Raw genomic sequence first — 23405 nt, 5'->3', positions numbered from 1 at the left:
CTATTTATTTGAGAGCAACAGACAGAGAAAGAGGCGGGGGGGGGGGGGTTGAGGTAGGGTTTCACACTAGCCCAGGCTGACCTGGAATTCATTATGTAGTCTCAGGGTGGGCTCAAACTCATGACAATCCTCCTACAGTTGCTTCCCAAGAGCTGAGATTAAAGGCATGCACCACCATGCCCAGCCTTAAACATAAGCATTTAGAGGACAGTTTGATGGACATAATATAGGCACTTAGCCAGACAACAGCAATAGCTTTTCCCTAGGGCTTATGACCTCCCCAGCCATAGGCTTTTGAGTAAGTTTTCAGTACCAGACATGAATTCCCTTTGCTGGAACAGGCCTCAATTTCCACACCTTTTAAAATGAAGTTTAAAACCCGGTGTGGTGGCACACACGTTTAGTCCCAGCACTTGGGAGGCAGAGGTAGGAAGATTGCCATGCGTTCAAGGCCCTGAGACTACATAATGAATTCCAGGTCAGCCTGAGCTAAAGTGAAACCCTACCTCAAAAATAAATAAATAAATAAATAAATGAAATGAGTTTAAAATCTGTCCTACCTTCCTTTTGCATTTTGAGAGTGTCTCACTATGTAGTCCAGACTAGCCTCAGACTGCACATCTTCCTGCTGGGATTACACCTTTGTCTAACCTACATCCTTATCCTATAAATTACTTGAGGACCAGGATAAAGACTGATTCCTTTCTACAAGGAGTGAAAGGAGCTGGGAGCCGTAATTCCTGGGAAACAATATTTTTTTTTTCTTTTTGGTTTTGGAAGGTAGGGTTTCTTTCTAGTCCAGGTTGACCTGGAATTCACTATGTAGTCTCAGGGTGGCCTCAAACTCAAGGCGATCCTCCTACCTCTGCCTCCTGAGTTCTGGGTTTAAAGGTGTGCGCTGCCAGGCCCAGCTAACAAAAAGTATTTTTAGTGACTTAAGAGCATGGTACATTTTCTAGCCTGTTTCTTGGAAACTGTTCAAATTCTTTAATTATAAGCATTCACTTTGCTTGAAGCCACTTCCTGGAATTAAAATGCAGAGACCTTATCATAAAAACGGTTCTGTCTAGAAGTCAAGTTTGCACGGGGTGGACACAGAAGTTAAGCCTATAAATCAACCTTATCAAGCTTCAAATTCTAAACACTAATTACATCTCCTGTTCACTCCTCCTGGCTATTGGAATTTATCGAGGACATTTTACACATCGGTGCCTTTAACGAGATGCCAACATACGTCCTGCATAACAAACGTATTTTGAATTTGTAGGATTTTCTTTTGCAGAGCACAGCTGTTTGATCACTATATCCAGGCTCTGTCCCCGCTGTCTACATCTAATCTCGCCACCACTGGTCAAACTGGCACGTGGCTTTCCGGACATCAGCCATGAGAGACAGCTCTGTAATTACTTGCTAATTAATGACTTGACCGATTCCGGATGCTTGGTGGTTACCTCGCCTTCATTCATCATGCACCATTTGATCCCGAGCCAATAGGATGTCCGGCTTGCTCAAGTCATCACCAGCACCAGGATCGCGGCCTGTCCAAGCCACCCGCCGGGCAGAAGGAAACCCGCGACAGCGGCGTGCCAGGAGGAGTTGGCGGGAGGGGAGGGGTGGGTGATGCCCGGTGGATGCTGGCGGCGGGGTGTGTGTGGGGGGGGAACGGAAGGAGGAAGCTCGGGGGCCCGTGGCTCGCCGCAGCCGCCTGCAGCGCTGGAGAGAAGCGGGAGGAGGCGGGGCGCACGTGCGCGCGCGAGGGAGGGGAGGAGGGGCGCGCGCGCGCACGTGGAGGCGGCGGCGGGGCGCGCGCGCGAGGGAGGGGCGCGGGGGCGAGCGGGGCGGGCGCGCGTGCGGCGGGCGCTGCGGCCTGTTGGCGCTGACGCCTGCACAGTCGAGCGAGCCCGGAGCCCGCCGCCGCCGCCGCTCGCCGTGCGCCGCGGAGACGCGGTCGGGGCTGCGCCGCGGGCTTTGGGGAGGCCCCGGCTCGGCCTCCCGCGGCTCCCGTTATCATGTCCCTGACGCAGCGGCTGGTCCAGCTGGCCGTCCGTCTGCAGGAGCCGCAGAGAGTGGCCGGTTTCCAGCGTCTGTGCGGCGTGGAGGCGCCGTTCAGCCGGCCCGCCGAGCCCGGGCAGCAGCAGCAGCAGCAGGAGGAGGAAGAGGAGGAAGATGAGAAGCAGCTCGAAGCGCCTGCAGACCTTCGGCGACGGGGACGGCCGCCGGGGACGAGCGGAGATCGCCGGTGCCCCGGGGACGAGCGCAATCAGTGCGCGGCTAAGCGGGACGGCGGCGCCCCCAATGGTGTACGGAACGGGCTGGCGGCCGAGCTGGGCCCGGCCCGGGGCAAGCCTGGCCGCGTGAGCAACTGGCCGCTCTACTACCTGTTCCGCTTGGGCACCGAGCTGGGCAACGAAACCTTCTACATCACCTTCTTCCCTTTCTGGATCTGGAACCTGGACCCCCTGGTGGGCCGGAGGCTCGTGATCCTCTGGGTGCTCGTCATGTACCTGGGCCAGTGCACCAAGGACATCATCCGGCGGCCCCGGCCCGCCTCGCCGCCCGTGGTCAAGCTGGAGGTCTTCTACAACTCCGAGTACAGCATGCCCTCCACGCACGCCATGTCCGGCACGGCCATCCCCATCTCCATGGTCCTGCTCACCTACGGCCGCTGGCAGGTAGGGAGCAAGTCCGCCCCGCTGCAGCCCGAGCCCCGGGGACGCTCCCTCGGCTTCGGCGCCTTGCCGTGTTTATTTGGCTGTCTTGACTTCCCCGCCAGCGCTTCTCCCTTCTCGCGGGTTGTATGTATGTGTTTCTCAGTATCCTCAAACAGACCCTTTTGGGGGTTTTAAATAATTAAATGATTGGAAGAGGGGGGGGGCAAACCTACAGGCTTGACTGTGAAGTTATATTTTAATAGCAGTGCTTTTCCTGAGAACTCACAGGGAACCCCCCCCCCATATATCCTCGGACTTTGGCTTGAGTTTTTTAAACAGTTTCAGCTCGTGTGCTACACAGCGGCAGTGTATTTTTTCCCCCTAAAATAATAACAATGATAATAGTCACTTAGTAACTAAGACCCAGTTTCGCCGCAATAAGATAGTGGCCCTCCGCAACACCGAGCCGGTTTCAGAGGTAGGTAGTAAAGTCGTTCTCTTTCTTAGAGAGATGGTATTTGAAAAAAACAAAAAACAAAGCAAAACAAAACAGTGATGTGGTTCTGAAAGAAACCCGGTGATTCCAAGCAGTGAAGTCCTGAATTTTGAAAGGAAAAAAAAAAAAAAAACAAAACTTGAAGTTAGTGGAGCAGAAACTAGGCTAGTACTGTGGGTAAGGGATGTGGTGGTTCATTTGCTGAGAGACACAAACTTATCTTCTGGGTGTGTTTGTTTGCTAATTTCACTTATTTGCAAACAGAGGAAGTGAATGAGAATGGGTGCCCCTGGGCCTCTACCCACTGCAAATGAACTCCAGCCGACTGCCCCACCTTGTGCATCTGGCTTTATGTGGGTACTGGGGAATTGAACCCGGGTTGTTAGGCATTGTGAATTAAGTGCCTTAATGGCTAAGACATCTCCCATGGGTTTGTTTTTTGAGGCAGGATCTCAGTGTAGCCCTGGCCGACCTGGAACTCGCTCTGTAGCCCGGAGCTGGCTTTGCCCTTTCTCCAGGCCTCCTAGGATAGCCACCAGAGTGCTGTCAGGGACTAAAGGGGCAGCCAGCTTTACCTTTTGGACCACGCTCTGTAAAAGGAATGGTAGAGTTGCTACAGTATCGCTGTTGCAATGACTAAAAACAGAGTGTCACAGTCTTTCTTGAGATGTGGGTAGTTTTTTGTTTGTTTTGTTTTTCGACGTAGGGTCTCACTCTATCTCAGGCTGACCTGGAATTCACTATGTAGTCTCAAGGTGGCCTCGAGCTCTGGGTGATCTCCTCCTACCTCTGCCTCCTGATTACTGGGATTAAAGGCATGTGCCACCACACCCAGCTAGGGTAGGGTTCTTGAACGGAGGAGCTGGTTCAGAAAAAGGTCAAATAAGACATCGGGGTCAGCTTGACCATCCGAGGGAGGTAGGGTCTCGCTGTATGTAGCCCAGGATGACCTGGTATTCTCTGTGTAATCTCAGGATGGCTTCGAACTCATGGCAATCCTCCTACCTCTTCCTCCGAGTGCTGGCATAGGCATGCACCACCCACACCTGGCTTTTTTTTCTTTTTTCTTTTTTTTTGGTTTTTCGAGGTAGGATCTCACTCTAGCCCAGACTGACCTGGAATTCACTATGGAGTCTCAGGGTGGCCTCAAACTCAGAGCAATTCTCCTACCTCTGCCTCCCAAGTGCTGGGATTAAAGGTGTGCACCACCATACCCGGCTATGCCCGGCTTTTTTTGAGGCCAGTTCTCATGCTTGCCCAGGCTGATTTGGGTCTCACCCTGTAGTCCAGGTTGACTTCGAACTCACTGCCAAACTCCTGCCTCAGTGCTGGGATTAAAGGTGTGTGCCACGATGCCCAGCTTCGTTGGAGTCATTTTTATTTACATCATTTAACTTCCCTATTTTGAATTCTCTATGGTTTCTAAGTGTTAATTAGGGTTTAAAATCAAATTACCTTACATGTGGAAGCGCCATTCTTAAACTACCAGGCTTGCTTTCTCTCTAAATAGTATAATTTGTTAGTGTTTTGAGTCTGTCCCTTAAAAATAAATTGGCTAATTATGGAGAATCTATGAAACTGACTTCCTCTATTTTTCTTCCTTTTACTGCCCAAGGCATCTTACATTAAGAAATGTACAGAGCCGGGCGTGGTGGCGCACGCCTTTAATCCCAGCACTCGGGAGGCAGAGGTAGGAGGATCACCGAGAGTTCAAGGCTACCTTGAGAATACATAGTGAATTCCAGGTTAGCCTGAGCTAGAGTGAAACCTCTACCTCGAAAAACTTAAAAAAAGAAAAAAGAAAGAAATGCACGGTCTGTAAAACTCCATTGTGATGGTCTGTAAAACTCCATTATGATGTGCCTACTTAACCCACATTAGTTTCCACGTGGGTAAAATCTTGTCCTGTGGTAGTTGCATGGCCTTTATACTTGAAGGAAGCAGGCAACGTGGGCAGAGAGGGGAAGAGTATCGCATCTTTCCTACTTAACCCTCGGAGCTATGTGGTGACATTCAGATTGTGAAGTAATGCTGTCTGTCTTGCATGGCAGGTAAATATCTCCAAACTTTCTCATCTGCTCTGAATAATATTTCAGCAGGTTAAGATTGTCAGTAAGCTGTGTTTAGCATGCTGTCTACTGGTTATTTCAAGATGATCAGATAGGGGGACCTTTTCTGATGCTTCCTCCATGAGTCGTTACATCACATGCTGTGAAGACAGCAGTGTAAGAGAGAATAGCTGGATTTTGCTCTTCGTTTATTCAGGACACATGCTAACAGGAAGTCTGGAAATAGTACTGCTGAATTGTTGATGGGATGTAGCTGTCAATATTCTAACATTTCAGGGTCATTTGAACTCTCAGGCTAAGCTTACTTTGTAGTTTTAAGTTTCTCTCTCTCTCTCTCTCTCTCTCTTTTTTTTTTTTTTTTTTGTTTGTTTTTCAAGGTAGGGTCTCAGTCTAGCTCAAGCTGACCTGGGATTCACTATGTAGTCTCAGGGTGGCCTCGAACTCAAGGTGATCCTCCTACCTCTGCCTCCCAAGTGCTGGGATTAAAGGCGTGCGCCACCACGCCCGGCTCTTTGTTTTTTTTAAAAGATCTTATTTTTATTTATTAGAGAGAGAGATAGTGAGAATGGGCATGTCAGGGCCTCTAGCCAGTGGATACAAACTCCAGATATATGTGCCTCCATGTACATCTGGTTTACTGGGTCCTTAGGCTTCACAGGCACGCACCTTAACCGCTAAGCCATCTCTCCAGCCCTACTTCGTAGTTTTGAAACAACTGAGTATATTTAATTCAATGTGTAAGGAATGTGTATATCCTACAGTTTTAGAAATGTGAGCTCAACAATTGATAGTCTTAAACATCTCTCTGGGAAACCACAAACCCACCTTATGTGTTCATAGATATTCTTATTTTGTACATTATATATCAACAGAGACATGTAATTATGGTCTTTTGTGACTATTTTTGTTTGTTTTATTTTTGTTGGGTTTTCTTTCTTTTCTATCTTTTTTTCTTAAGGCAGGGTCTTGCTCTACTAGCTCAAACTCACAGCCTATCTCAGCCTCTCGAGTGCTGGGATTAAAGGCATGCACCACCACACCTGGCTTTAATTTGTATTTTTATTTGGAGACAAGGTCTTGATAAATTCCTCAAGTTGCCCTTGAGTTTACTTTGTAGCCTATTCTGGCCTTCAATATGTAATCCTGTTCCTTACCTTCCAAGTAGCTGGGTTGGCAGCCCTTGCTACCACACCGGAATCTCAATATACATTGTGAAATCAGCTCTTTAATTTCCTTGTCTGAGCTAGGCATGGAGGCTCATGTCTATAATCCCAGCACTTGGGAAAGTGAGGTCCAATTGAAGTGAGTTCAAGGCTATCCTGAACTATAGAGTGGGTTCTGGATCAGCCTGGGCTAATGTGAGACCCTAACTCAAAAACAAAGGGAGGGGCTGGGGAAGATGGTTTAGTGGTTAAGGCATTTGCCTGCAAAGCCAAAGGACCCTATTCATTCCCTCAGGACCCATGTAAGCCAGACGCATAAGGTGGCACACACATCTGGAATTAATTTGCAGTGGATGGAAGCCCTGGCGCGTTCATTCTCATTCTCTCTTTGTGCCTCTTTCTCTCTCTGTCTGTCATTCTCAAGTAAATAAATAAAAATATAAACAAAAAATGTTAAAAAAGAAATAATTTATTTATGTATATGAGAAGGGGGCGTTCTAGGGTCTCTTGCTGCTGCAAATAAATACCTGTCCAGCTTAATGTGTGTGGCTGGGGAATTAAACCTGGATCAGCAAGCTTTGCAACCAAGTGCCTAGAACCAATGAACATCTCCCCAGGCCCCAGTTGGGAACTTTCAAAAAAGCCCAAATAGCTGGGCATACACCTTTAATCCCCGCACTCAAGAGGCAGAGGTAGGAGGACTACTGTGAGTCTGAGGCCAGCCTGGGTCTGCAGAGTGAAGTCCAGGTCAGCCTGGGCTAGAGTAAGACCCCACCTCAAAAAAAAAAAAAAAGGGATCAGGCATGGTGGGGCACGCCTTTAATCCCAGCACTCCAGAGGCAGCGGTAAGAGGATTGCCATGAGTTCAAGGCCACCCTTAGACTACTAGTGAATTTCAAGTCAGCCTGAGCTAGAGTGAGACCCTACCTCGAAAAACCAAAACAAACAAACAAAAATACAATGGCCCTGGGCAGGAGAGGTGGCTCAGCAGTTAAGGCACTTGTCTGCAAAGCCTAAGGATCCAGGTTCAATTTCACAGTGCCCATGTAAAGCCAGATGCACAGTGGCACATGCATCTGAAGTTCATTTGCAGGGCTGGAAGCCCTGGCAAGCACATTCTCTTCTATCTCTCTCTTATTAAAACAAAAAAGGAGGGGGCTGGAGAGATGGCTTAGTGATTAAGGCACTTGTCTGCAAAGCCAAAGACCCAGGTTTGATTCCCTAAAACCACATAAACCCAGATGCATAAAGTAGTGCATACATCTGGGATAGTTTGCAGTGACTAGAGGTCCTGGCATGCTCCCTCCCTCCCTCTTTCTTTCTCTGCTTTCCAGTAAATAAATTTTCCTGCAGAGCAGTTTTTAAAGAATAATATATATGTTCTCCTATTGAATAGAAAGCTTTAAATAAGCTATTAACATTTGATTCAACAAATAAAAACTCTTTATTTCTCATCGATTCTAGGCAATGTTAGATAGGTTCTACACATGGGAACATGAATACACAAACAGGATTGTATTATCAAGAATAGTTGGATATTTGGCCAGGTGTGGTGGTGCACACCTTTAATTCCAGCACTTGGGAGGCAGAGGTAGGATTGCCATGAGTTCAAGGCCACCTTGAGACTACTGAGTGAATTCCAGATCAGCCTGGGCTACCAAACAAAACAAAACAAAATAGTTGGATATTTTAGTTAGAGTTGTCTGTCTCCGTCTAGAGGAAGCTCTGAAGGGAGGCAGGAAAGCTCATTTTACTAGTTCAAGGAAGAGATGATAGGATCTTTTTTGTTTGTTTTGTTTTTGTTCTTGTTTTTATTTTTCAAGGTAGGGTCTCGCTCTAGCTCAGGCTGACCTGGAATTCACTATGTAGTCTCAGAGTGGCCTCGAACTCATGATGATCTTCCTACCTCTGTCTCCCAACTGCTAGGATTAAAAGCATGCACCACCACACCAGGCAGTTTTTTTTTGTTGTTGTTGTTTTGTTTTGTTTTTGAGGTAGGGTCTTACTCTAGTTGAGGCTGAGCTGGACTTCACTATGTAGTCTCAGGGTGGCCTTGAACTCATGGCGATCCTCTTACCTCTGCCTCTGGAGTGCTGGGATTAAAGGCGTGCACCACCACGCCCGGCTCTCAATTTTATTTTTTTTTTATTAACAACTTCCATGATTTTAAAATACATCCCATGGTAATACCTTCCCGCACCCCACTTTCCCGTTTGAAACTCTGTTTTCCATCATATCCCCTCCCCATCTCAATCAGTCTCTTTTTATTTTGATGTCATGATCTTTTCCTCCTATTATGATGGTGTGCTCCACCACGCCCGGCTTTTTCTTTTTTTTTTTTAATGACCTGAGAAGTATAACTGGTTTTTATATGTTTAAATATGAAAAACCAAAGTAATATTTTATGCCATAAAACTTTAAATGTCTATGTCTGTAAATAAAGCTTATGAGAATTAACCTTGTCCATTGGGTTTGCTGTAGTTTGGTTGGTTAGTTGTTTTAGGGTTTTGCTGGTTTGTTTGAGTCAGGAACTTCCTCTAGCCCAGGCTGACCTCACTCGAGCTGAGTCTGGCCTTGAACTCATGGTGAACCTCTCCAGCTTCTCAGGCAATGGGATTTAAAGGTGTGAGCCATCACTCCCAGCTCTAGGTTGGTTGGTTTTTCCGAGACAGGGTCTCATGTAAGCCTGTTTGGCCTTTAAATTATTATGTAGCTAAGGTTGGCCTTGAACTCCTAATCCTCCTGTCTCCCTGTCCCAGGCACTAGGATCACAGATGTGTGCCACCCATGTTTTTCTGTTGTCTGTGGCTCTTGTGGGCTGCAGAAGCAGGATCCTGTAGTTATCTCACAGATGGCAGGTTCATTCACACAGCTTAAAGTAGTTACTTCTGACTCTGGTCAAAAAAACTGGGTACTCCTAGTCTAAAAGCCCATGGCTGTGGAAAGAAATGTGTATCGGGCTGGGGAGATGGCTGGGTGGTTAAAGACAAGAATCTTGATTTTTATTTTTTATTTTTATTTTTGGGAAACAAGCTCTCATGTACCTCAAGTTGGCCTTGAACTCACTGTGTAGCCAAGGAGGACCTGGAACTGTGGTTCTCTTGCCTCCACCTCCCGAGTACTGGAATTACTGGCATGCATCAGTACACCCAGTTCATGCCATGCTGGGAATCAAACCCAGGGCTTCATGCATGGTAGGTAGGTAAGGACTCTACCAATTGAGCTATATCTCCAGCCCTGAATTTGATAGATTTTAAAGAGGAATATCAAAACAGGGTGAGTCATTGGATTTGTCATTAAGGAGGGAAAACAGGATAAAAGATTAGGTCTAGATTTCCTGTTTGGGAAGCTCTGTAGTGGTAGTTGGATTTGTGGAGATGGCAGATTTTAGAGAAGCAGCTTGTGCTGGGGCTCCAAGGAGATGATTTTAAGGCAGCCCCTTATCCCTGTGTAGAACGTAGTTCTCCCCATGAAAAGAGATCTGGGCAGGTTGACGCTGTCAGCATTGTAACTGCTCACTAAGATGGTGAGAACGGATGGAGTGGTGCTCTGGGAAAGGACATGCTGTGAGATCAGGGTCGAGCAGAATGCCTCGTTAGGTATCAATATTTAAACCTGTAACATAATCTAAGTAGCCATTTGAGAGATAAGAGCACTTTGGGACTGGGAGGTAAGAGTCTGATAGGCTCAGCCCAGCCACCAGATCTGCCTTGCCAGGGCCAACTGTCAAAGCTGGATTCAAATATTCACTGCCCATGAGTCTGTGTGACGAGGTTCTCAAAGAAATAGGCATAGCTTAGACAGTGTCACAAAAAGAAGCGGCCACGACCACGGAAGGAAAGCAGAAGTGAAAGTAAGACAGGGTGTTGTGGGAAGTGAAGTAGATAGCATGTCAGTTCTGCTGAGGAGCAGGGTAAGCCCTGGAACCCAGGGAGACTTGGAAAAACAAAGAGAACAAGAAAAAACTGACGGGCATTTAATCCCAGTGCTCGGGAGGCAGAGGTAGGAGGATTGCTGTGAGTTTAAGGCCACCCTGAGACTACAGTGAATTCCAGGTCTGCCTGAGCTAGAGTGAAACCCTACATCTTGGGGGGTGGGGGAGGGAACAGGACATTGACCTTTTTTGTGTATTGCTTTTATAATTTCAAAATAATAGGACCATATTGTATATCAAGTTTATTACCTTTTTTTTCAAGGTAGGGTCTTTTTCTAGTTCAGGCTGACCTGGAATTAGTCTCAGGCTAGCCTCGAACTCACAGTGATCCTCCTACCTCAGCCTCCTCAGTGCTGGGATTAAAGGTGTGCACCATCATGCCTAACAATTTTATTACTTTTTAAAAAGTTTTTAAAGATTTATTATTTATTAGAGACGGAGAGAGAGAGAATAGGCACACCAGGGCCTCTAGCCACTGCAAACAAACTGCAGACACATGCACCATCATGTGCATCTGGCTTACATGGGTCCCGGAGAATCGAACCTGGGTTCTTAGGCTTTGCAGGCATGTGCCTTAACTGCTAAGCTGTCTCTCCAGTCCAAGTTTATTACTTCTTTTAAATAATTTTTTCCTTTTTAAAAATTTATTTATTTATTTATTTACTTAAGAAAGAAAGAATGGGCAAGCCAGGGCCTCCAGGGCAAATGAACTCCAGACACATGTGCCACCTTGTGCATCTGGCTCACATGGGTTCTGGGCAGTCGAACCAAGCCTGATTTATAGGCAGTTGCCTTAACTGCTAAGCCATCTCTCAGCTCAGTTTATTACTTTGAATTTTTTTAAATATTTTATTTTTAGTTATTCATTTAAAAGAGAGAATGGGCATACCAGGGCCTCCAGCCGCTGCAAACGAGCTCTAGGTGCATGTGCCACCATGTGCATCTGGCTTATATGGGTTCTGAGGAATTGAACCTGGGTCCTTAGGCTTTGCGCCCTATTACTTCTTATTTAATGTCATATTGATACTTACTTTTATCTGTCAGTTTGGTTAAGCTGCTGTGCCTACACTTCTTGTTTTAAGATGGGGTCTCATGTATCCCAGGCTGACCTCAAAAGCTCTAGGTCGCTGAGGCTGGCCTTCAATTCCTGCTCTTCCTGCTTTCACTGCCCCTGTGCTAGGATTATAGGTATTTGCCCCCATGCCTCCTGATGCAGCACTGGGGGGCAAGAGCTCTACCAACTGAGCTGCATCCTCAAGCCTGACACCTAGGTCTTCTTTTGTTGTTTTGAGGTAGGGTCTCACTGTAGCCCAGGCTGGCTCTTCCTACCTCAGCCTCCTAAATGCTAGAATCAAAGGTGTGTACCACCATGCCCGGTGGTCTTTGATCAAATTATTCTAGATGTTTATGTGAAGATATTGGGGGTGGGGGAATCAAGAAATTTTTTTAAAAGAAAAATTTAGGAGCTGGAGGAATGGCTCAGCAGTTAAGGTGTTTGCCTACTGCGGCGAACCCCCTGACCAGCAGGAGAAGAATGACCAGCAAACGAAGATCCTTCTTGATCACACTTTATTGGAGAGCCTCTTGGTTAACAGGAAAGCTGATGGCGAGGGGCCGGGGCACGGGAGTGTAGCTGCTTTTATAGGGTGTAGCACTACGAGGTACCTACGGATTGGCTGCCACCTGTTCACCCACCACCCAGGGCCACGGGATAGGCCCAGGGTGCATTACATCACGCACATGCGCAGCATCAAGCACGACTGCCGCTAAGACATGACCAAGTAAGGCGAGTTGATTGTCCTGTCCCTTGGCAGGAAGTAAGCGCCATCTTGTAATGGCGACTGTCTCAGCTCCTCACAGCCTACAAAGCCAAAGGACCCATGTTTGATTCCCCAGGACACCTGTTAGCCAGATGCACAAGGGGGCACACGCATCTGGAGTTCGTTTGCACTTGCAATGGCTGGAGGCTGTAGTGTGCCCATTCTCTCTCCCTCCCTCTTTCTCTGTCAAATAAAGTATTTTTTAAAAGATAAATTTATTTGCAAGGAGAGAGAGAATGGGCATGCCATGGTCTCTTGATGCTGCAGATGAATTCCAGATGACCACTTTGTGCATCTGGCTTTATGTGGGTATCAGGGAATTGAGCCAGACTGTCAGGGTTTGTAAACAAGGGCTTTAGCTGCTGAGCCATCTCTCCAGCCCCTGTGAAAATATTTTAATATTTTCACTAAAATGTTAACAGTCTTTAAAGCAGATTACTGTTCACAATGTGGCTGGCTGGGCCTTACCCAATTCCTTGAAGTACATATCAACTTACTCACCATTCTATGGTATAAGTAATTTAATGATAAACATTTTTATGTGTGAATCCATACTAAAATTTTTATATGCTCAGTGTAGAATCCTGGAAGGAGTACTGGGATGTTGTCTATGAACCTTGAGATCTCTCTCGGATATTAACAAAACTCTTTGTGTGCAGATAGTGCATTTTCCATTAGCAGCGTATGAGAACAAGGACTATCTTCTGAGTGACATCGCTGCCATTTGCTCTGTAAATACTATGTACATTATAGAATTGAAAATAGCATTGCTTTGCTGGTGCTTGTCTTTGTCACATAGATTTTATTTTTATTTTATTTATTTGTGTATTTATTTGGTCTTTTTCAAGGCAGGGTCTCACTGTAGCTCAGGCCACCACACCCAGTTCCTTTCCTATTTTGATGTACTTATTTGGGAGAGAGATGGGAGAGAGAGGGAATGGGCACACTAGGGTCTCTGGCCCTGCAAATGAACTCCAGATATGCGCCACCTTGTGCATTTGGTTTATGTGGATCCTGGGGAATTGAACCTGGGTCCTTTGGCTTTGCAGGGAAATGCCTTAACTGCTAAACCTTCCCTCCAGCCCTAATCCCAACATTTTTTTTAATTTAATTTAATTTAATTTTATTTATTGTTTTTATATATATATATATATATATATATATATATATATATATATATATACATACATACAGACATATATTTCAAGCTGGGCATGGTGGTGCATGCTTTTTTTTTTTATTAACATTTTCCATGATTATAAAATATATCCCATGGTAATTCCCTCCCTCCCCACCCCCACACTTTCCCATTTGAAATTCCATTCTCCATCATATTACCTCCCCGTTACAATCATTGTAATTACATATATACAATATCAACCTATTAAGTATCCTCCTCCCTTCCTTTCTCCACCCTTTATGTCTCCTTTTCAACTTACTGGCCTCTGCTACTAAGTATTTTCATTCTCACACAGAAGCCCAGTCATCTGTAGCTAGGATCCACATATGAGAGAGAACATGTGGTGCTTGGCTTTCTGGGCCTGGGTTACCTGACTTAGTATAATACTTTCCAGGTCCATCCATTTTTCTGCAAATTTCATAACTTCATTTTTCTTTACCGCTGAGTAGAACTCCATTGTATAAATGTACCACATCTTCATTATCCACTCATCTGTTGAGGGACATCTAGGCTGGTTCCATTTCCCAGCTATTATAAATTGAGCAGCAATAAACATGGTTGAGCATGTACTTCTAAGGAAATGAGATGAGTCCTTTGGATATATGCCTAGGAGTGCTATAGCTGGGTCATATGGTAGATCAATCTCTAGCTGTTTTAGGAACCTCCACACTGTTTTCCACAATGGCTGGACCAGATTACATTCCCACCAGCAGTGCAGAAGGGTTCCTTTTTTTCCACATCCCCGCCAACATTTATGATCATTTGTTTTCATGATGGTGGCCAATCTGACAGGAGTGAGATGGAATCTCAATGTAGTTTTAATCTGCATTTCCCTGATGACTAGTGACGTAGAACATTTTTTTAGATGCTTATATGCCATTCGTATTTCTTCCTTTGAGAACTCTCTATTTAGCTCCATAGCCCATTTTTTGATTGGCTTGTTTGATTCCTTATTATTTAACTTTTTGAGTTCTTTGTATATCCTAGATATTAATCCTCTATCAGATATATAGCTGGCGAAGATTTTTTCCCATTCTGTAGGTTGCCTCTTTGCTTTTTTCACTGTGTCCTTTGCGGTGCAAAATCTTTGTAATTTCATTAGGTCCCAGTGGTTAATCTGTGGTTTTATTGCCTGAGCAATTGGGGTTGTACTCAGAAAGTCTTTGCCAAGACCAATATGTTGAAGGGTTTCCCCTACTTTTTCCTCTAGCAGTTTCAAAGTTTCCGGTCTGATGTTAAGGTCTTTAATCCATTTGGACTTAATTCTTGTGCATGGCGAGAGAGAAGAATCTATTTTCATCCTTCTGCAGATATTTATCCAGTTTTCAAAACACCATTTGCTGAAGAGGCTGTCTCTTCTCCAATGAGTATTTTTGGCATTTTTATCGAATATCAGGTGGCTATAGCTACTTGGGCTTACATCTGGGTCCTCTATTCTGTTCCACTGATCTACATGTCTGTTTTTGTGCCAGTACCATGCTGTTTTTGTTACTATGGCTCTGTAGTATAGGTTAAAATCAGGTATGGTGATACCACCAGCCTCTTTTTTGTTGCTCAGTATTATTTTAGATATTCGAGGTTTTTTGTGATTCCAAATGAATTTTTGGATTTTTTTTTCTATTTCCATGAAGAAAGCCTTTGGAATTTTGATAGGGATTGCATTAAATGTGTAGATTGCTTTAGGTAAGATTGCCATTTTCACGATATTGATTCTTCCAATCCAGGAACAAGGGATGTTTCTCCACTTTCTAGTGTCTTCTGCAATTTCTCGCTTGAGTGTTTTAAAGTTCTCATTGTATAGATTCTTTACTTCCTTGGTTAGGTTTATTCCAAGGTATTTTATTTTTTTTGATGCAATTGTGAATGGGAGTGATTCTCTGATTTCATCCTCTGTGTGTTTGTTGTTAGCATATATGAAGGCTACTGATTTCTGTGTATTTGTTTTGTATCCTGCTACATTGCTGTAGGTTTTGATCAGCTCTAACAGCTTGCTAGTAGAGTCTTTAGGGTCCTTTATGTATAGAAGAATCATGTCATCTGCAAATAATGATAACTTGATTTCTTCCTTTCCAATTTGTATCCCTTTTATGTGTGTCTCTTGCCTTATTGCTATGGCTAAGACTTCCAAAACTATATTAAATAGAAGTGGGGACAGTGGACACCCTTGTCTTGTTCCTGATTTTAGTGGAAAAGCTTCCAGTTTTTCTCCATTTAGTAATATGTTGGCTGTAGGCTTGTCATAAATAGCCTTTATTATATTGAGATATGTTCCTTCTATTCCCAGTCTCTGTAGGACTTTTATCATGAAGGGATGTTGGATTTTGTCAAATGCTTTCTCTGCATCTAATGAGATGATCATGTGATTTTTGTCCTTCAACCCGTTTATGTAATGTATTACATTTATAGATTTGCGTATGTTGAACCATCCCTGCATCTCTGGGATAAAGCCTACTTGGTCAGGGTGAATGATCTTTTTGATATACTCTTGTATTCTGTTTGCCAATATTTTGTTGAGAATTTTTGCATCTATGTTCATGAGAGAGATTGTCTGTAATTTTCTTTTTTTGTTCTATCTTTGCCTGGTTTTGGTATCAGGGTGATGCTGGCCTCATAGAAGGAGTTTGGTAGAATTCCTTCTTTTTCTATTTCCTGGAAAAGCTTAAGAAGCAATGGTGTTAGCTCTTCCTTAAAAGTCTGGTAAAATTCAGCAGTGAATCCATCCGGGCCTGGGCTTTTTTTAGTTGGGAGATTATTGATAACTGTTCGGATCTCCATGTTTGTTATAGGTCTGTTTAAGTGATTAATCTCATTTTGAGTTAATTTAGGTAGGTCATATAGATCAAGGAAATCATCCATTTCTTTCAGATTTTCATACTTTGTGGAGTATATGCTTTTATAGTATGTCCCTATGATTTTTTGAATTTCTCTGGAATCTGTTGTGATGTTACCTTGTTCATCTCTGCTAAACCCAACATTTTAATCCCAGGCAGAAGTAGAAGGATCACTGTGAGTTCAAGGCCAGCATGGAACAACAGAGTGAGTTCCAGGTCAGCTATCTCTCCAGCTCCACCCCCTTTTTTTTTCTGGGTGTGGTGGCACATACCTTTATGAGAGAGAGAATTGCCATGCCAGGGCCTCCAGCCACTGCCATCTAACTCAGATGCATGTGCCACTTTGTGTACATGTGTGACCTTACACTGTGTCACCTGGTGTATCTGGCTTATGTGGTACCTAGAGAGTCGAACATGGGTCTTTAGGCTTTGCAGGCAAGCACCTTAAGCCATCTCTCCAGCCCTTGATGTATTTTATTTATTTATTTGAGAGAGAGAATGAATGAATGAGAATGAGCACACCAGGGCTTCTGTAACCAGTGAAAACAAACTCTGGACACGTGCATCACCTTGTGCCTCTGGCTTACGTGGGTACTGTGGAATCGAACCTGAATCCGTAGGCTTCTCAGGCCAGCACCTTAACCACTGAGCTATCTCTCCATCCCTCTCCTTTCTTTACACACTCACTGTCAAATCCATCTGCCCTCTCATCTCAGGACACAAGCTCAGCTCTTCCACTGGTGCCCCTGGTGGTGAGAGAGTAGTCTTTACTTTCTGTTTATTCTTTTTCCCTTTTTCATGGTTCCTGCTCCCAGTATCATATCACAGTTATTATTTATTTATTTGCATGTACATGTGTTTGCACACATGTGCATGGGCACACGAGAGCATCTTACCTTTTCACACAAACATCAGACACTTGTGCTACTTACTTTTTGCCTGTCTTGCGTGGGCAGCCTGGTAGTGGAACCCAGGCCAGCAAGCTTTGCAAACAAGCTGCTTTAACGACTGACCGCCCTTTCTTTTCAAGGTAAGTTCTCACTGTGCAGCCCAGGCTGGCTTCAGACATGAAGAGGTCCTCCAGCCTGTGCCTCCTGAGTGCTGGCATTTAACAGGCGTGTGCCACCATGCCTGACTCTCACCAGAATTATTTTCAATGAGATTGCCATTTGAAATTTTAGTGGAGGGCACACAAGTAGAAAACTAATTACAAAACATTCCCTACATAAATGTGTATTGGAAGCCGGACATGGTAGCACTACAGAGACTACAGAGAGAGTTCAGGATAGCCTGGACTGGGGGGGGGGGGGTTGTATTGGAAGGAGTACCACTGCAGTCACGAAGAAGAGTGGTGAGGTCCGGCCCTTCTCCCAGGAGTCAGGCCGTTTACATGGACCGGATTCGGATGCTGTTGTAAGTCTCTTACGTTTTGGAGCCGTATTAAAGGGACATCTCCTCATTGAATGCGGGTAGAAGCAGAAACATGAGCTCTCGTTGATTTGTTCGTCCTTGCAAAAGCACTGTCTGCTGTGTGCCAAACTTGGAATCAGGTGCTAGGAAAACAACACATGTGCCTTTGAAGGAACGCCCAGTGCTTTATAAGTAGGTGTAACTGACTTTACTTTCCCCCCTTTAGTACCCTGTCATATACGGGCTCATTCTCATTCCCTGCTGGAGCTCACTGGTCTGCCTAAGTAGAGTCTACATGGGGATGCACTCCATTCTGGTAAGGAAAATGTATGTCCTTCCTTGATGCTTGACTTTTTCTGAGGTTGACCGAAAACTATATGTGTAATCATTTGCAAGCTCGTATGAAACTCAACTGACAAAATATAGGAACCGTAAGTATTCTTCATTTTGCCAAAATAACACGGGGCTGGGGATGTAGCTCAGGGGGCAGAGTGCCTGCCTAGCTAGCATGTCTTCCCAAGCAGTGAACTGGGTGCGGTGGTCCACTTCTAGGATTTCAGCCCTGGAAATGTGGAAGGAAGAGGATCAAAAATTAAGGTCAGGGCTGGAGAGACGGCTCGATTAAATTAATATTTTTAAAAAGTTTAGCCAGGTGTGGTGGCGCACGCCTTTAATCCCAGCACTTGTGAGGCAGAGGTGGTAGGATCATCGTAAGTTTGAGGCCACCCTGAGACTACATAGTGAATTCCAGGTCAGCCTGAGCTAGAGTGAGACCCTACCTCACAAAAACAACAAAAAGTTTAAGGTCACCTGGGCATGGTGGCACACACCTTTAATCCCTGCACTCAGGAGGCTGAGGTAAGAGGATCGCTGTGAGTTTGAGGCCAGTTTGGGAGTACAGAGTGAGACTAGAGTGAAGACACTGCCTCCTTTTTAAAAAAATATATTTTATTTATTTATTTGAGAGAAAGAGGCAGAGAGAATCAGTGTGGCAGGGCCACTGCAAATGAACTCCAGATGCATGTGCCCCCTTGTGCATCTGACTTACATGGGTCCTAGAGAATCGAACTGGGATCCTTTGGCTTTGCAGGCCAACACCTTAACTAACCACTAAGCCATCTCTGGCAGTCCTTTTGTTTGTTTTTTTGAGGTAAGATTTTACTCTAGCCCAGGATGACCTGCAATTCACTATGGAGTCTCAGACTGGCCTTGAACTCAGGGCAATCCTCCTACCTCTGCCTCCCAGGTGCTGGGATTAAAGGCGTGTGCCAGGACCTCCAGCCACTGCAGTTGAGCTCCAGATGTGTGTGCCACCTTGTGCATCTGTCTTATGTGGGTCCTGGAGAGTCGAACTTGGTTACTTAGGTTTCATAGGCAAGCACCTTAACCACTAAGCCAAGCGATCTCTCCAGACACTTTTTAGCCTCTCCCCCACCTTTTGGTTTTTCAAGGTAGAGTCTCACTCTAGCCCAGGCTGACCTGGAATGCACTATGTAGTCTCAGGGTGGTCTTGAATTCTCAGTGATCCTCCTACCTCTACCTCTTGAGTGCTGGGATTACAGGCATGGGCCACCATGCCCGGCCATTTTTTAGCTTTTTGAGACAGGATCTCAGGTATCCTATGTTGGCCTCAAACTTAACTATGTAGCTGGAGCGAGTTAGCCTTGAACTCTTGATCTTCCTCCCTCTACTTCCCAAGTGCTGGGATTACTGGTGTGTAGCACTGTGCCTGGCTCTGATCTGCTTTGTCACTAGCATCATTATTTTCAGTCTTTCCACTAAACTGTAAGCACCATGACAGCCAGGAAATATCATTTCTCGGAATAATAAATACTCCAGAAGCATAGCTGCACAATTATAAACATTGTTCAGAACCTGAATATAAAATTGTGTATGTTTCATATGTAGCTTATTTATGAAAGGGTAGACCTGTGAAATAATCTCTTAGGTCTCTTAGTATTAATAAACCCTTCTTATAATCAAAAATGGTTTGCAGCACAGTAATATTCTGTGGTCAGTTTGTAAGTTTACTTTGAGAATTTGACTTTGTAAAGATGGGATATGTACCATTTTTAAATACCAAAAATAGTATTGCACTGAACAACTCTACTTTTGTGTTTTTCTAGGACATCATTGCTGGATTCCTTTATGCCATTTTCATCTTAGCTGTCTTCTATCCATGTGTGGACCTGATTGATAACTTCAACCAAACTCACAGATACGCCCCCCTGCTCATCATCGGGCTTCACTTGGCACTGGGGATCTTTTCTTTTACTCTTGACACCTGGAGCACATCGCGAGGAGACACCGCTCAGATCCTGGGAAGTGGTGCTGGCATTGCTTGTGGCTCTCACGTTACCTATCGCATGGGCCTGCTCTTGGATCCTTCTCTAGACATGCTCCCTTTAGCTAGGCCCCCCGTTACTGTCATACTGCTTGGAAAAGCCATATTACGGATCCTCATAGGAATGGGATTTGTAGCGATAGTAAGATGCATAATGAAAAAGGTCACCATTTCTTTAGCCTGTAAAATCTTTGGTATATCATGTGATGATATTCGCAAAGCAAGGCAGCACATGGAGGTAGAACTCCCATATCAGTATATTACCTATGGAATAGTTGGTTTCTCCATCACATTTTTGGTCCCCTACATATTTTCTTTTATTGGTATCTCTTGATGGGAAAATGCCACTTATGATTTGGGAAAAAAAAAAAAAAAGGAGGCTGTCAGTTACTGATCTCTCAAAATATTTTCTATGTAAAAGATCAGAGGTGTTGGCAAGAATTTCACTTAAATATCTATTTAAGTAAGTTCTTAAGAGTCAGTGTATTTTATCACTGCATATCCAGATACTGTTTTAAGAGAGTCCTCTTTCTAGGACTGAGAAAATGATAATTACCACTTAGAATGCTCACATAATGTGTGGTGAGTTTTGTGCTGTTGTGAACTCAAGTTATATATAATATATATTAAGGTACATAATATGAAATTACATATCTAATATATGTTATATATAAAATAATATACCTACATTTTTAAGAACTGGAGTGAGCTGGGCGTGGTGGCGCACGCCTTTAATCCCAGCACTCGGGAGGCAGAGGTAGGAGGATTGCCATGAGTTCAAGGCCACCCTGAGATGACAGAGTTAATTCCAGGTCAGCTTGGACCAGAGTGAGACCCTACCTCGAGAAAAAAAAAAAAAAGAACTGGGGTGAACTACAAAACGAATAACATGTAGTTGTGCCTGTGTATTGGAGATTAATGCAGGTATGTTGTTAACAAATAGGCTTCACATTTACTTACGATGGGAGCCATTTCCTAACCGAATTAATACTTTCTAGAGGAGAATTCACATGCTACCACATACTGACTCAATGCCTCTTTTTACACTGCCATCACCTTTCATGTTATCCATGATGTTGAACATGGGAGGCATTTTTAATGGACCAAATTTTCAGGAAAATTGGGGTTTTGATTCCTTTTTGGTTTTTTAAGTTCTATACACTGTGTTGAATGTACTTTTTTTTGCAACAATTTTGGACATTGGGTTAATGATGCAGGTACTGAACTTGATTGCTGGCTAATTGTGCCTTTCTGTTGCTGAATTAAGCGATGCCATGTATACTGTGAGGTAAAACATATGTCAAGCTAACAGAGATAGGAGTGGACCACCCTAAAATCTTTAGTCTTTATTTAGAAGGAAATGTGGAATGGGCTAAAATTTCTCGCTAATTTATTGGAAAGCTAAATGGATAAATATTTCCATTTTTGTAGGTATTTTTCTGTGTATTGTAAGTTATAGGAGCAATATATATTTTTTGTACATTGTCTTGATTGTTTATATGTCAGGTAGGTATTTCCAGTGAGTGGAAATGGTAGTTGAAACTTATAGATGGGACAATGCACTTGTATCCTATGTAAAAGAACGATTTTTCTAAATTATTTGGAAAGGATTGTATCTCCTACTGTTACCTTTTAATCCCCACTCTTTAGTAACCCTAAGATTAAATTATAAAAAGCAGTTTAGATTCTATTTTTTTCCACCTTATTTTCACAGTGGAAACATTGAGTGTAGTATTAAACTATTTTTTCTGTCTGTGCCTTTATATTTTGAAGTGTGATTATAATTAGGTTAATATTACATTTATTTCACAAAGAAAATTAACTTTCCATATAAATGGAAATCAGGTAAGGGGTTACTGATTTTAGTGCAATATCCATGATCATTTAGAAGTATCAGTTAAGATATTTCTATTTTGGACAGCATACCTATTTGAGCTCATATTTTTATAATTCTGATAGTAAGCTTAAGGGCATGGTAGTTTTATCAAAAATGAATCTGATCACTTTAAGCAACTAGATTTGAGTTCTTTACCTATTAAAACAAACCAGGACCCTTTAGAAACCTGTTGGTACGCTGGAAAATGTGAGAAGAATTTCTCTTTCAAAATATGTAGGTTAGTAAATTGAATTTTATGGACTATTTCCCGCACTTTGGGTCTATGCTAGCCTTTTAATTTTTGTGTGTAGCTTAAAATGTGTTTGAAAATTCCTTTGTGTTTTATTATTTTCTGTTCTGTGACAGTTCTATGCTTAATATATTTAAAAATAAAAGCCAAATTCAAGATCAAAGATTTCTGTCTCTGTTGGACTTATGTTTGTGTTTTCTGGTAGAGATTTGGGGGGAGGTGAAGTGCTTTATTAGGCATGGGGAAAATCACACCAAGAAGGGCGGGGAAGGGACACTAAGAAAGTTTGGCAAAAATTTTTTTTTTAATTTATTTATTTGAGAGCGACAGACACAGAGAGAAAGACAGATAGAGGGAGAGGGAGAGAGAATGGGCGCGCCAGGGCTTCCAGCCACTGCAAACGAACTCCAGACGCATGCGCCCCCTTGTGCATCTGGCTAACGTGGGACCTGGGGAACCGAGCCTCGAACCGGGGTCCTTAGGCTTCACAGGCAAGTGCTTAACCGCTAAGCCATCTCTCCAGCCCAAGTTTGGCAAAATTTTGATAATTATTTAACCTCGGTTTTATATTTCTTTGGTTTTTCGAGGTACGATCTCACTCTGGTCTAGGCTGACCTTCTAATCTTTTTTTATTTTTTAATTCAAGAAAGCAAGAGCAGAAGCCATAGTGAGAGAGAGGATTGGTGCACCAGGGCCTCCAGCCACTGTAATCAAGTTCCAGATGCATGTGCTACCTCGTGCACCTGCGTCTCTTGCATCTGGCGTCCTTGGGACCTGAAGAGTAGAACATGACTTTGCAGGCGAACATTGTAACCACTAAGCCATCTCTCCAACCCCCAAAGTTATTCTCATTTTTATTTTTGGTTTTTTGAGGTATGGAGACTCTCTAATCCAGGCTGACCTGCAATTCACTATGTATTCTCACGGTGGCCTTGAACTCTCAGCAATCTTCCGGCCCCTGCCTCCCGAGTGCTGGGATTAAAGATGTGCACCACCACGCCCAGCTTAATTTTTTTTTTAAATCCAAGCTGTATGGACACATGATGTGTTGGTACCATCATTTTCTTCCTCCCTGCCGCTATTCTGCTGAGGGCCAAGTGGGATTGCTGATAGTCACCATGGGGTTGAGTTTAGGACTTGTGAAAGGAGCAGTCAGTCATCGTGGCTCTGGACATTTCCTCCCACTCGGTCTCTTGCATTCCTTCCGCCCCCTCTTCTGCAAAGGTCCCTGAGCCACGGTGGGTGTGTTTTAAGTCTACAATAGTGTTGAGCTCTCAGCAGCCTCTGGGTTTCTGCTTTGGTAAGACTTGCGTGTCCTCTGTCTGTCTCCATCGCCCTGACGCAGGTTGTCAGGCTCTGCCCATCTCGCCAATTCCCGCTG

The 23405-nt window shown here is 44.1% G+C and overlaps 1 protein-coding gene across 1 annotated transcript; it reads left to right on the top strand.

Moving 5' to 3' along the window:
• The first annotated feature begins 1964 nt into the window (after positions 1–1964).
• Sgpp1 (sphingosine-1-phosphate phosphatase 1) lies at positions 1965–22187 on the top strand. The gene is made up of 3 exons (XM_045155428.1): positions 1965–2672; positions 17781–17870; positions 19681–22187. The coding sequence occupies exons 1-3, from the start codon at positions 2010–2012 to the stop codon at positions 20230–20232; spliced, it is 1305 nt and encodes a 434-aa protein (XP_045011363.1). The 5' UTR covers positions 1965–2009; the 3' UTR covers positions 20233–22187.
• The last annotated feature ends 1218 nt before the right edge of the window (positions 22188–23405 follow it).

The sequence above is a fragment of the Jaculus jaculus genome, chromosome 7 (genome assembly GCF_020740685.1).
Source record: "Jaculus jaculus isolate mJacJac1 chromosome 7, mJacJac1.mat.Y.cur, whole genome shotgun sequence".
NCBI classification, from domain to species: Eukaryota; Metazoa; Chordata; class Mammalia; order Rodentia; family Dipodidae; genus Jaculus; species Jaculus jaculus.
Note: the sequence above shows the minus strand (reverse complement) of the source record. Positions and strands in the feature narration are given on the sequence as shown.